At 33.2% G+C, this 15,335-nt stretch overlaps 1 protein-coding gene across 1 annotated transcript in view; it reads left to right on the top strand.

Moving 5' to 3' along the window:
- The window catches only part of LOC114334442 (T-complex protein 1 subunit alpha), a 42,446-nt gene extending 27,191 nt beyond the window's left edge, over positions 1–15,255 (top strand). Inside the window, exons 6-7 of the mRNA XM_028284484.2 lie at positions 5,011–5,390; positions 14,851–15,255. Of these exons, the coding sequence (XP_028140285.1) occupies positions 5,011–5,390; positions 14,851–15,038 (568 nt within the window). The 3' untranslated portion in view covers positions 15,039–15,255. The remainder of the gene's footprint in view (positions 1–5,010; positions 5,391–14,850) is intronic.
- The last annotated feature ends 80 nt before the right edge of the window (positions 15,256–15,335 follow it).

Genomic DNA, 15,335 nt, shown 5'->3' with positions numbered 1-15,335 from the left:
CTTCGTACCAATCGTATCAGAGCGAGTAACGACTATTGTATCTACAACCAGTACACTTGATTACTTTCTACCAATCGTATCCCAGCGAGTAACGAACGGGGCCGGTATTTTACGAGTGTTATCGAATATCATGATCGGTATGAAGCGTTTTAAGGGTGTGAGGGTGAGGACTGAGAAATACGATTCTCGATATGATTACCGGTACTCAAATACAAAAGTAATTATAGTCATCAAAGTAACGAATACTGTAAATGATTACTTTATACAAAAGTAACGATTTTTAACGAATACTCGAAAGTAACTATAATCAACATCACTAGTGTATTGTCTGGCTCGAAAGATCTTTGTCTCTGGTCATTTCTTTTAACTCATGCATAGGTCTTTTGCAAAATCCTGTCATTTGGTTGACCCATTTTGTCAGGGATTGTCTGCTCTCATAAGATGTCCTTCTTCTTTCGGTGCCGTGTCCGTATTCAGACGTTGGCCGTCATCATGTTTACAATTTCCTGAAACTTTTCTCTATCGGCTGCTGCGCGAAATAATTCTTGTGGAACCGCACCATTTTCTAATATTACGCAACCATGAAAGTTTCTTTCGACCAATCCATCTCTTTCCCTCCACTTTTCCTTGTATTATAAGGCGAAGTAGATGATATTTTGATAACATGTCCAAAGTATTTTAATTGTTGGAGGTGGACTTGGCTGGACAGCCACTTGCTGACTTTTAGCTCACTTAAAATTAAAGTATTTGTTCTGTTGTCGGTCCATGGAATTGGTAACAGTCTTCTCCAACAGAACATTTCAGTGCCACTTATTTTTTTTTTTTTTTTTTTTTTTTCGCTTAGGATCCAAGTATTGACATTTGACCTTGTCGAGCGCTTTGCGATAATCTATAAAACAAATGCATAGTGGGATATTGAATTCCCTAGATTTTTCTATTATTTGTCTTATGTTCAGTAGGTGTTTTCGTGTACTTCTTTGGAATGATGTACCTTTGGTACATCCAGTTTGCTCTTGGGGTATTTCTCTTTGTAGGAATTTTTCAGACTAAATTTTCAGTCTCAATGATTATGTGTAGCATTATTTTACTGGCATGTGAGATAAGGAAGATGATTCTATAGTTGTCATATTTATGCAAGCTGCCTTTTTTATGTATTGTTGGTATTGTGGATTTTGTTGTCATCAGTTCTTTGCTTGGAATTGGTATTGTGGATTTTGTTCAGTCATCAGACCTTTGTTTGGACATCTACAGAGAAAGTGAAGCAATTTTATGCCCGTTTTTCTGTGGCTTTGAGCCTGCTGTTATCATATATGGACCTGGTGCTTTGTTATACTTGAGTTTACTGATCTTCAGTCTTATTTCATTCTTGAGACTATTAGGTTCTTTCATTTTTCAGGGGTTTGATGAATAAGTTCCTGGTGTTGATCATCTTTATATAGACCCCGGCAATATATTATCCATGTCTCTGTTATATCTTCTCTGTTGGGTTCCAGTTTGATATTTAATGGCCCAAATTATGTCTTTAAAGTTATGTTATGTAGCGTATTTTATAATAGGTGTGGATCCCGCGTATGAAAAAAAAGTTGATTAATACCAAGCTGAACATTTGTTAATAGTTTAAGGGTGTCTAGTCGGACAAACTTTGATATATGGGAACACTGAAACAGGGGAAGTTTTAATTGTGGAACAGGTTAAAAATTTGGAACGGTCAGACCACGAAAACGTTACATGTATTTTGTCCGACAGAACTTCCAATTGATTTGTTACGCTTTCATTAAACTCTCATGCAAAAATCAGACTGCTATTTATCGCCTGTCATAATTCCTCATTTGACAGATTCTACGTGTTCCACTCATTAAAATGCCCATTTGGTGACAAATAGCAGTCTGATTTTTGCATGAGAGTTTAATGAAAGCGTAACAAATCAATTGGAAGTTCTGTCAGACAAAATACATGTGACGTTTTCGTGGTATGACCGTTCCAAATTTTTAACCTGTTCCACAATTAAAACTCGCCCTGTTCCAGTGTTCCCATATATCAAAGTTTGTCCGACTAGACACCCTCAAGCTATTAACAAATTTTCAGCTTGCTATTAATCAACTTTTTTTTATACGCGGGATCCAGACCTATAAGTAGATCTCTTGGCTGATTATTTTGATCGTGGCTCTGAATTTCATTACATGTATGGTTATTGCATTGTTTTTTTATCGGCCTTGCATGTTCGTTTTATTTCTTTGTTGAGGTTTCTCAAACTAGCTTTATTCCTTTCACTATATACACCACTTTGACCAAGATTTCTTCTATTCTCAATTATTTTAAGGGTCTCATCTGTTATTAAGTGTTTTTGTTTCACAGGATTATTTAACTTTGGGCCATTAATAATAATTAGCGCTTTTTTACGGCATAGACTTGGTGTCAATTAGCCAGTCACAACTTTTTTGTTTTTTATTCATACATAAAGAAGGCAATGAGGTCCTTAGAGTTCCATAGCAAACTCTTCCACAGCTCTCTACTCAATTCAAAAGCTGCAGCTGGCAGCTATGGGCTATCCAAGTTGCTTACCACGTTTTTCCATTATACATCTTCTTTTTTCATATGTACATTAGGCCGGGCTGAAAAACTTTTTTTTATTTTTTCTACACGGCTAGTTGCCAAAAGTTGGATTTATTATTTATTTAATCCTATACCAAATTTGGGACAGTTTAAAAAATATTTAAGAGAGCCCCCTGGCCCTTAAAAAAATTTTTTTTGGGTCGAAAATTTTTTACTCTTACTTATACAAGGCTAGTTGCTAAAAGTTGTAACTAGTATTTATATAGTCCTTTACCAAATTTGGGCCGGTTTAAAAAGTAATTAACCGGGCTTTTAAAGAATTTTTATTTTGTTAAAAAAATGTTTGGGGCTATCAAAAGCTTTTGTTGTCATATTATATTGTTAAGCAAAAGAAAGATAATACAGTCGACAGGAAAAAATACTTCAGCTTTTAAATGCCGCTTTAGAAGATCTAAATAAAAATCGGAGAGGAGTTAAGGAATACAGACGACAACTCCAGCATGAGAATAGAATGTTAAACAAGTCAATTGAAAGGCTCTACTTTGATGAAAGGAAAGATCAAACCATGATCTTCGGAAACAAACCGTGACCACACAAAAGGTCCCTCCCCATTCATATTCTGAGCCGATTGGATCCCTTCTTCCCAATTGCGAAAAAATGCCTGTTATTAAATTTAAACCCATGAATTCTGTCCTGCCTCTTGTAAATGAAAATCATCTAAGTTCAGATCAATAGTATCTGTTCAAACTATCTAAAGCAATAATTGGAGATGGAATATGTTCTCAAAGTTTGGCAGAGATAAGTTGGCATTCTTAGAGTTTATGTAGCTACAACTGATGTAGCCTTGTGAAAGCTTAAAGATTTTAGCTGATACATGTTTTGTCAATACAAGTATATTCTCGGATGACGTTTGAGATAAAAACACAGCCAAGATTGTAATATAGTGCCAGGCATCTATGGAAATTAATCCAGGCCTCGAGAGATTTTCCGAATAATGCCTCATCAATTAATTATCAATAAAGTTATTCAAGACAATGCTTAATTTGCGCTCCTGGAAATCATTCAAACTTGTATGTTAATAGATTCACGTCAACGTATTAGAGAAGTTGCTGTCAGAAGAATTTTAAAATGTAGGTATAAAAATTGTATTTTCATAGTATCCCAAATCCCTAAATCAATTTCGATGCAGAAGATTACATAGATCTCATATACTGGATAAATATTGCTGTAACAGATCCTCTTCTAATAAATCCTCTTCTAATAATTATAATTTGGTCGACGAGGAATTGTGGGACATGGTGAAACAAGTTCCAAAGTTTGACAATTTTCCTTGCCATACTCAAGCGGTGAAGAGGTGTGTGAAGATAATTACTGATGCGTCAATAAAAGTGTGTGGTGAAGAATCTAGACATGGTTACATCCGAGCTAAACTTGATACCAGAAAGAATTAGTCGATATTTAAAAGTAAATGTCGATACCATGCTTCAAGAAATGAGTAAGTAAAAATGTTGAGCAAAGGAGAGTGGGCGGGTGGAACTCGCCGTGCAGCTCATCGTTCTGGGTTAAATGAATATACGAAATAATGTTAAATATGTGCATAATAGTGTAATGTAAAAACCTTTCGTGCCGAATATTGATTCAAGCAAAGAGCTGCACAGTTAACAGCGCAAAAATAATAAATAAATATGCATTGTTTACCCCTCTTTTATGTTTTTAGTCGTGGGGGCCGGTTAAATTTTTTTCGATCATGATGAAAATTTTTTAACGAGATAGCATCGATATTAATATTTTAGACACTAGCCTGCCCAAAAATAAAGCAAAAAAAATAATTTTTTCAGGCCCCCGGGGGCCCAGTCAAAAATAATTTAATTCGCCCTATGTTTGTTACACAGTATAAGGACTACCATACACAAATTTTTTTACTAGCCCGTTTAAAATTTTTTTTGTCCATTTTTTTCCCGGCCTAATATACATAATATATCAAATTATCAGGATTAATAAATTTAAAGGTTGATTTTAGTTTCACCGATAAATTTCATTAAACAATCATATATATTTTTGCTGTCCAGAGACAATAGATACGATATATTAAAAGGTGGAAAAACATTACATTTTATTAAATCTTCGATTAAATTATAGGTTAAATTAATAATTAGCCTTGTTACACAATGTTTAATAGTTTCCTAAATTTCTTGTGATATACTCTTACGAGTAGAGGGCATACTTTTTTGCACTTCTTGGAGAAGGTCGTCCTTCTTTCTTAGTTCTATCTACAGAGTTAGCTAGATAGAGCACATTACAATGTCAAGTCAATTAATGTCACAGTTTGGTGAACACTTCAATGTAAACTTGTTGCTTTTGTATTTTTGACTATGGATATGTCAAATATTGGTTGGAAATTATTTCACAGATTAAAAGTTTTTTATATATGTATTAAATTCTCTCTTATAATTTTAGACCAAAAGCACGTACAGCAGCCTCTATCATCTTGCGGGGACCCAACGATTTCTATTGTGATGAAATGGAAAGATCTGTTCACGACGCCTTGTCCGTTGTAAAACGCGTACTCGAATCGAAAAGCGTCGTAGTCGGTGGAGGCAGTGTCGAAGCAGCGCTTTCGATATATTTGGAAAACTTCGCAACCACGCTAAGCTCCAGAGAACAATTGGCTATCGCCGAATTCGCCAGGAGTTTACTGGTTATTCCTAAAACGTTGGCAGTTAATGCAGCGCAGGACGCTACAGATTTAGTAGCTAAGTTGAGGGCATACCAGAATTCCAGTCAAACGAAAAAGGATCATGCGCATTTGAAATATGTAGGATTAGATCTCATGGAAGGTAAATTGATATTTATATGTAATTATTATATTTAGTTTTAATCTTCTAAAAGCGTCTTTAGTATTTATTTTTAGTCTTTGTTGTCTGGCATAGCCACATCGGTTTGAACGTGATTTTTGGTTTACTGGACTATTCACAAATATGTTAGTGTAATTTGACATATCAGTATAATTCTCTCCCATTTTTGTTTATGTATTACTAATTATACTTAGTCACTACTTTTCTCCTTAAGGGGAAAGGAGCAAAATGTGTTTTAAATGTATTCATTTTTTTCGAATCCTGAGAAAACTAATAAATATTTCTGAACAATTTAAACGCAGAATGAAAGATTACGTTATTTCCGAGGTCCGAAAGTCCCAGAAAACTTCTATAATGTTTATTTTAATAAGGTACAGGGGTGAAAATAAAAAAGAAACTTTAGTGTCATTTTTAATCGTAAATATTTCATTCAAAAGAAATTTTTTGTTTATTCTAAAAGACTTTCGGCCCTCGGTAATAAAGTAGTCTTTCATTATGCGTTTAAATTTTTCAAAAATACTTGTTAGTTTTCTCAGGATTCGAAAAAAATGAATACATTTAAGGCCATGGGTACATAATTTGCAAATATTTTACGGCTATCCCTATCTTTTCTGTCTTTACATGGCAAATTACGTGTAGTAAAATTCACACTGGTATGGATATGTAAATATTACTAGAATGTCATTCTACTTGACAATGTCATAATTAGCTTAAAGAGATGGCTTTTGAATGTTCTTGGATAACTGTTGTTTGTAATAATTGCAAATTATTAATTCAGTTAAGAAATTTGATAATTTTTTCACTAACTATGTATTCAGTGATTGTAATAATCTATATATGTAGGTACAACAAAAACTAATATTCAATCGAGAAAAGAGGAAAAGTGTTAAAGTGATTTTTTAATAATATATTGTTACTATGGAACGCTTACAATTTTGAACATCTTTAACAACAAAATACTTGGATCAAAAATATATTATTATCCTGATGTATTCTCTGCTTGGATCTTCCACAAATAATGCACAATAAATAACTTTTTATTAAGTTCACGTCTTAAATCAATTATTTATCAAATACACTATATATCAATATTATTTAATCAACAACTCAAAATATTCCCGACTCATGTCCAATATTTAAAATTGTGACTAATTGTCACCGTCTGACTGACAAATATTCTATTCGACTGAGTGCGTTGTATGACAAAGATAGATGTGGAAAATATTACCACGGACATTGTGTTCATTTTTTTCGAATCCTGAAAAAACCAATAAATATTTTTGAAAAATTTAGACACAGAATGAAAGACTAAATTATTACCGAGGGCCGAAAGTCCCCTAGAATAAATAAAACGTTTATTTTGAATGAGATATTTAAAGTTAAAAATCACACTAAATTTTCTCTTAGTTTTTCACCCCTGTAACTTATTAAAATAAACAAACAAATGAAATAGAGTATGCGGAAAAATCCCCTTACGAATAATTCACACATCCACTACTTCGGGCTGGGAAAATTTTTTTGAATAGAATCAAAGATCCAAACACCAGTTCTTAGAAATGTGTTTCGCCCTCTTCAACCTCTCTGGGCTCATCAGTGAAGATGAGAGGTTGAATATCTTCAGACACATTCCAATCAAAAAACAACATTCGAGACCTAGACATAGCAGGAGCGTAAATCTACGCCCAATCTGACAATGCCCGTCTCAAGTTTTAATTCCCTAATTACTACTTAAAGTAAAATGTATGTTGTAAAACAAAAGATGTAGATCTTTGAAACACACTCAGTGATCAAAAGATCCAAAGTTACTGGTTTGGACGACCACTCGTACGAAAACAAACAAATGAAATAGAGAATGCGGAAAACTCCCCTTACGAATAATTCACACATCCACTACTTCGGGCTGGGAAAATTTTTTTGAATAGAATCAAAGATCCAAACACCAGTTCTTAGAAATGTGTTTCGCCCTCTTCAACCTCTCTGGGCTCATCAGTGAAAATTAAAATAAACATTATAGAAGTTCTTAGGGACTTTCAGCCCTCGCTAATAACGTAATCTTTCATTCTGCGTTTAAATTTTTCAAAAATACTTATTAGTTTTCTCAGGATTTGAAAAAAATGAATCCCCATTTGAATAGCATTGCAGCCGAAAATACGTACCCATCCTCTTAAAACACATTGAAAATTTTGATATGCGTCAAAATTTTGCATTTTGCTCCGTTTCCCTTAACTAGGAAAAGATCGACCTCACGAAACTGAAATTGTAAGAAATCGCAATTGAAACAATTTAAGTTCTTAACCATTTTGTCGAAAAGTTAAAAATAGCCGAGATATCGAACAAAACCAATTCCTATAAAATCAATCCTCTCAAGGTTTCACGCTCGCGCCTTTATCGCAAATGGTCGACTTTAAATAAGGATTTTACCAAAAAAAAAATGAAATAAAAATATAAAAATATTTGTATAAAAAATAATCTATATTTTTTAAACGCTTTTCTTTAGTTCAATCGTTTGCGTCAAATCTTTAAACATTAATTTGACTGCCTTTTCTTCAATGCAAATGAATGAAAATTTGCAGACATATGCATTCGCTGGAACAATACACGAATAGTCAAAAAATATTTTATGTTTATTAATTGTTTAAATAAAAAAAAAACGATTTTAATGGAAAATGCCTAAATTCTTTTGTTTTTTACAATGAAGAACATTGAAACTTTTACAGATTGTAGCTAATTATATGAACTATACATAATTTCACTTTTTACGTTAATTGTTTACGTTATGCTTCATAAATAAACAATAGTTTCAAATTTTTTGCCGATTCCGAATATGTACTTTTCATGTTTGTACATCATATGCTTAATACATATAGTTTAATAAGCATGACGATATATTTTAATGCTTGAAAAGTGTAAGACTAAAAAGTAAAAAATAAAAAAATATGAAAAAAAAATTAAGAAATGCTTTTCTTTAGTAAAGTCGCGTTTACACGATGGCAATTGGCGAGACAATTGTCATTGGACAATTGTCATCACGTGGTTGCAGATTGTCGGAGGCCAGTCCAGTTGAAAGAGAAGATGTTTACACGGAGCCAACTAAACATCATGGCCCCGTGTAAACATCTTCTCTTTCAACTGGACTGGCCTCCGACAATCCGCAACCACGTGATGACAATTGTCCAATGACAATTGTCTCGCCAATTGCCATCGTGTAAACGCGACTTTACGAATGATTAAAATTAACAATATAAAAAAAATCAACTAAAGAGCAAAAAATAAAAAAATTTAAACTCGAAGGATTATTCGAAAAAACTGTTAGACAGATTAAATATACAAAAATCTCACACATTCGTTAAAAAATTGAAAAAATCTACTGTCAGTTTTTTTTTTCGAATAATCCTTTGAGTTTGAATTTTTTTATTTCTTGCTTTGTAGTTGATTTTTTTTATTTTTAATTTTAGTCATTCGTAACTAAAGAAAAGCGTTTGTTTAAATTTTTTCAAATTTTTAATGTATATGTACATTCATGCTGAATAGCTAATAATAAACGAGATCATTTAATAATGATGCTTTGTCCCTATTTCCCCCCCAACTAACGATCGCACAAAAAAATTTCAAAAAGAAATTGGAGCAAATGGCACAATTTCAGTCCTTGCCATTTTTTTATGAGAGTTTTTAAAAAAACTTTTAAATTCAAGATAGCGACGGAATTCAGTCGCAATTTTAAATTTACAATACTGTTGACCTTAAAGGTTAGAACAACGATACTCAAAGTGTGTTCCGCGGAACCCTAGGGTTCCGCGATACCCCTGTGGGGGTTCCGCGAGAATTTAGAAAAAAAAATCAAAACACCTCTCTCTGGTCGACTTTTCTGACGCGGCATAGCACGATTCACGAGGCGTAGTCGAACCACAGGGCCCGGATTACGTACACTCGATACGCATCGTATCCGCCATGTTTTCCCATAGCGCCTTACGGGAAAACATGGCGGATACGATGCGTATCGAGTGTACGTAATCCCTATGCAGGTCGAACTTAGTTGCCTCTTGTTGCCTCATACAATTTTACTAGCCTGTCAACGCCGATGCACGACTTAGTGTGACCAAAGAATACCCCAACCAACTTGGTTGGTTGGGGCATTCTTTGGTGTGACTTAGTCCTTATTCAGTAGTAAGTCGACAATTAGGGTTCGGAGCGACCTGCTAGAAAAAAAGTGTTTATTTTTCTACTGCTGTATTCTGATTGTATCAATTTTGTACTTTTGTTGTTTGTGATCGTAAGTTATTTTGTGGTTTTTAATAAAGAAGAATGGAACGTTGGCTTAAAGGCGTTAAACGTGATGCAACAACATCTACTACCGAAGCCGAATGTTCAAAAGCAGTACGTGCGGAGTATACAGCAATTACCGGTCAAGACGATTATGCAACGACGTCAAGTTCCACGGTTTCAAAGGCGAAAAAGAGGAAATATGATGATAATAGATCCATGGCACCTGCCAAGTTGCGCCGACATTTAGAAACTGTACACCCCGATTCTAAAAATAAGAATAAATAATTTTTTATAGGTAAAAAAGAACAGTTATTGGAAAGTCAAAAAACTATGATGCATGTAACCCAAACTTTCAATGAAAAGGCCACAGAGGTATCATATTTAGTTAGCTATCGTATTGTACAAGCAGGTGAAGCGCACAATATCGCTGAGAATTTAATAAAACCATGTGTGTTAGACATAACAAAATGTATGCTCGATGAAAAATCTGCAAAGCATCTTTCTACTGTAAATACCGCTATCGAACGATACTGTTTCACTGCGTATTCATGATCTGGCCAGCTACGTCAAACAAGAACTACCTACTACAAAAAACACGATTCGCCTTGCAAATAGATGAGTCTACTGATATCGCTGGTCTGGCTACCTTGCTGGTTATCGTGAGATATCTATATGAAAGTTCTTTTGATGAAGACATGCTTATGTGTTCACCGCTGCCCACAAACACAACCGGAGAGGAAATTTTTAATAAAATAATTATGTTTTTTGAGGAAAATAATCTCAGTTGGAACGGGGGCAATGTACAGACATTTGTACAGATGGGACCAAGGCAATGACAGGTAATACAGCAGGACTAGTGTCACGAATAAAAAATAAAGCTCCTAATTATAGCTCTAGCCATAGTATCCTGCATAGACAAGCACTTGCGATGAAGCAAATGCTGTCAAATCTAAAATTAGTTATGGATGAAGCAGTAAAAAGAATTAATTTTATCAAATCACGACCACTACAATCCCGATTGTTTTCATTTTTGTGTGAAGATTATGGCATCAAATATAACTGCTGCTCCATACAGAAGTGCGATGGCTGTCTCGGGGTAAAACTTTAACAAGGCTATTTGAACTTAGAGCCGAGTTACAAGTGTTTCTTTCAGATAGTTATTTCAATTTGAAAGACCGTTTGTATGATAAAACTTGGTTGTTCCGAATGTCTTTTATGGCGGATATCTTTCAAAAACTGAACGATTTAAATTTATTATTGCAAGGTAAACAGACAAAAGTGTTCCAGGTCTGTAACAAAATAACTGCCTTCAAAAGAAAATTAGATTTTTTAATTATTTGCGTCAGAAAGAGAGAAATAGAAAGCTTTACATCACTCAGTTTGTTAGCGATACGGACTCAGAAATGTTCCGAGATGATGTATTTGAAGAATTGGTCAAATATCTCACTTCCATGCGTGCATCTTTTGAGAAGTATTTTCCCGAAGAACAGAACACAAAAATGAAACTGAATTCATCGATTCATAAACCCAACTTACAAAAGCCCGAAAATATGTCAAACGAGATATACGAATCTCTTTTAGAAATGTCATCAGACACATTTATGGAGTCATTGTTTAAAACGACGCCTCTCGAAAGATTTTTGGTGCAGAATCCGTGATGAATATCCAATGCTTGCCAAAATGGCTCTGAATATTCTTCTACCGTTCCCAACAACATATTTGTGCGAAACAAGATTCTCAACATATGCAGCCACGAAAACAAAATACCGCAATAAACTGGACGCCGAACCTAATATGAGACTTCAAATGTCATCTATTAAACCTGATATCAACCAATGGATGAAAAAAAAAGTTTCATACCTCCCATTAGTTAGATTTTTTCATTTTAATATTATATTATATTATTATACTTGTTACATATGTAAGTAAGTAATAAGTAACTGTTACATTGGAATTTGATTATGCTTATTAATAAAAAATACACTTTTAAAAACTATTGTTTTATTGTAGGGTTCCGTCAAGTATTTTGCTTTCCAAAAGGGTTCCGTCGCCAAAAAAGATTGAGAACCGCTGGGTTAGAACAATAAAATTTGAGGTAGCTTGCCATTCAAGTTTAAACCTTTTTTGTCTAAAGGTCTGCGCTCATTAGATAGAATCGGTCGGCAACGAAACGGACCGCTAAAGCCCGGAATTAAATTCTTAAAAATGATGATTGTTAGTTTGTTGTGCGCGGAAGAGGAACAATAAAATAAACTTTCAAAAAGAAAGCGTAATAAGTGGGTGCATGAAATTTGTAAACAACGAAACACAGAAAGTGAATTTGCTTCTTTATTTCCTGATTTAATCGATCATCAAAACAAATTTTATCAATACGTAATACTTCAGAATGAGTTACGAAACATATAAAGAACTCTTATCTATTACGAAAACTGATTACAACATTTAATTATTTCAGTTTTTATGGGTCTTTTTTTATAGTTTTCAAAGAAAGCATATAGTCGAAAAAATGAAGCATTTTGGCTCGCAATTTTTTCGTCCAGCATGGATTTGCTTGAAATTTTCACAGAAAGTAGGGAATAGTCCAAGGATCATTTTCTATATCATGCCACTATACGCTAAAACCTTGGGGGTGTTTGCCACCCCATCTCGGGGGTGGGAATTTTTTATTAAATTTTAACCATGTAAGTCGGTGTAAAACGTAATTCTAAACAAAAAATGTGTTTTACATTTTTTTTCGTAAAACTAATATTTTTCGAGTTATTCGCGGTTGAAAGTAACAGTTTTTCGACGAAAAAATCCACTTTTTAGAGAGTTTTTTGAGAATAACTCGAAAAATATGCATTTAATCTAAAAAACTGTAGCTACAGAAATTATGTCTTTTAGTAACACAAACCAAATTCTTTTTCTATAATATTTTTCCGACAGATACAAACCGAGATACAGCATGTTAAAGATTAGCTTTTTTCGTCAAAAAGTTTCTAGCATAAAAATTGAGTGACTTATGATCAAAAACAGTAGAAGATATTTTGAACTAAATAAATTACAGACATTCTTCTTTTTGTGCCAATTAATTTAATTAAAAAAAATTTTTTTGGACACCCTGTACAAATAATTATCTTAATGTTTATATTACTGAATAGAGAATTGAATATCCTTTTAACACGACCCATATTCTCATTTAAAAAAATCATCGATTACGTCATTACGCCCAGATGGATTACCTTGTTTATAATAGTTTTTAGTAAAGGACATCGCACACATCTTATGGAAAATATAATGTCACTCAAATTCAATAAAATTTATACGAATAGATTCGTTTTAAATTAACTGTCAATTCTTATCATTGCGCCAACTCTTAATTATGATTAATTACGGCGCAAATTGCAATTAAAGTTTATCGAAATCACATTTTTGGAGTCTATAAACGTGTCAGTTATAATCACTATTGCTCTGGGTGCTATTCAAAACAGCTTAAACCCTGCTGGGCCTAAGCGGATTAGTGAAACTATTATAATAAGATGCTTAAGAGCTCGAGAAGATTTATGAACTAACTATAATTTGGGTATTTTAAAATATTTTTTCTCTCTCTAACTTATGTACCTACCCATTTGATTTCAGATTGATTTATATCAATTTCTGCTCTTATTATTGAAAATTAACAGTTGGCGCAATGATAAGAATTGATCGTTAAATTGAAACGAATATATTCATATAAATTTTATTGAATTTGAGTGACATTATATTTTCCATAAGATGTGTGCGATGTCCTTTGAGCAATAAATATTTATACTTTAATTAACATTAATAATAGAATAACTCAAAAAGAATATTTTGAGCTTAGGAAAGTGTTCGTAGGTTTATTTTTGGCTTATTAGGTTCGTAGGTTTATTTATTTTTATAAGATATCAATAATTTAATAGCACGCTCTGAGGCTCAAGATCGGTCAGTCAAGTAATATCAAGTTAAAGACACCGATCGACTGCTCTGTTGTTACACTATTTTGCTCAGGAGGCCTTGGCCGTTCTTAATATGTCTGTTATTGTTTACAAATATAACATACTACTGTCAATTCTGTCTATTTGTAACAACAAAGTCATTGTTTCTTAATAGTGTAATGTAATATTGATTTGTTGCAATGATGAATAATTTAAGTAATAAAAAATTGTGTATTATATGTCAAAAAATATCATATATAAAGTAATTTGAAAAACCTTGTTTAGAAGTCCATTAATTAAGCTTTAAAATGAGATGTTGAAAAGCTCATTTGCTCGAGTAGAAGCAGAGTTACGATCGATAAAGCGTCGAAAAAAAAATAGATACTTGACTGTGAGCCGATCTTGCGCCTCATAGCGCGCCATTAAAATATCGATGTCTTGGCCAAAAATAAACTTACGAACATTTTCATAAGCTCAAATTGTTCCTTTTGAGTTTTTCTATCATTATTGTTAATTAAACTATAAATTTTTATAGCTCAAATTTGCTTGAAACTCTTATAAACAATATAAAGTACAATTTTTTTTAAGAAAATTACAACTTCAAACGGGTATAACTTTAAAACAAATGAAGATAAAGTAATATAACAAACGTTGTTTGGAAGCCTATTAATTAAGCTTTAAAATGAAACCCTCTAAGGTTCATTTGCATGCGAACTAGCCGAGTTACGATCGATAAAGCTTCGAAAAATACTTATTTTGTAATTTACAATTTGCATTGTGCACTAATTTTACAATATCTTGAGTTCTAATTGTTGGATTTAAGTTTAGTAAACGTTTTTTTCATCGTTGTTTATTAAGGAACAAATTTTGTTTGAACCATTTTTTTTATCTTTTTTAGTTTATGAGCCAGAGCCTTGTAAACAATTTATAAACAATTAAATTGTTTTTAACAATTTTTTTCCACTCGGATCGTAATCCACCCTCGAAATTCGCAACCAGCAGCCAAAAATCCATAAGAAACCGTTGACTTTGTCCATCAGAATTGAAAAAGACACGGTGACCTCTATTTGGCGCCTAGACTACATACTCTACAATGCAAAGAAAATTTTTTTGTCTGATACGTTCCTAGTACGGTCATAGTATGACACGGTGTAGTGGGCAGAGACCTTTACTCGACTGGACTAATACCATTTTTTTGTATTTGTAAAGGTGTCAGATAATCGTAACTTGATATTTAATTTCAGGTACCGTTCGAGATAACCGAAAAGCCGGAGTTTTGGAACCCACCATGTCCAAAATAAAATCCCTTAAGTTTGCGACAGAAGCTGCCATTACCATCTTGAGAATAGACGATATGATCAAATTGGATTCCGAACAAAGAGGCGGAAAGAGCTACCAGCAAGCCATGGAGAGTGGAGAATTATATGATTAATTTGATATATACTCTGTATTACTAATTTATACGTTTCTGCATATAATTGTCACTCATTTTCAGCTAATCTCCTTTAAAATAAACTTAATTCGAAGTATTTTTCAGTACTTCATCATTTGCGAGGATTTTTAATAATTACAAGACGTTTTTGAAAGCTTTTTCACAATATTTATTGTTACATTTTCAAATAATTTTTTAATAAACCATTAAAACAACATTTATTATGTTCTAACACCCAGATGACATTGCCAGGGCAGCGCTGGATTAGAATCCTCAATTCCGACGAAAAGTAGGCAG

This window comes from Diabrotica virgifera, chromosome 7, assembly GCF_917563875.1.
Source record: "Diabrotica virgifera virgifera chromosome 7, PGI_DIABVI_V3a".
Classification (NCBI taxonomy): Eukaryota; Metazoa; Arthropoda; class Insecta; order Coleoptera; family Chrysomelidae; genus Diabrotica; species Diabrotica virgifera.
Note: the sequence above shows the minus strand (reverse complement) of the source record. Positions and strands in the feature narration are given on the sequence as shown.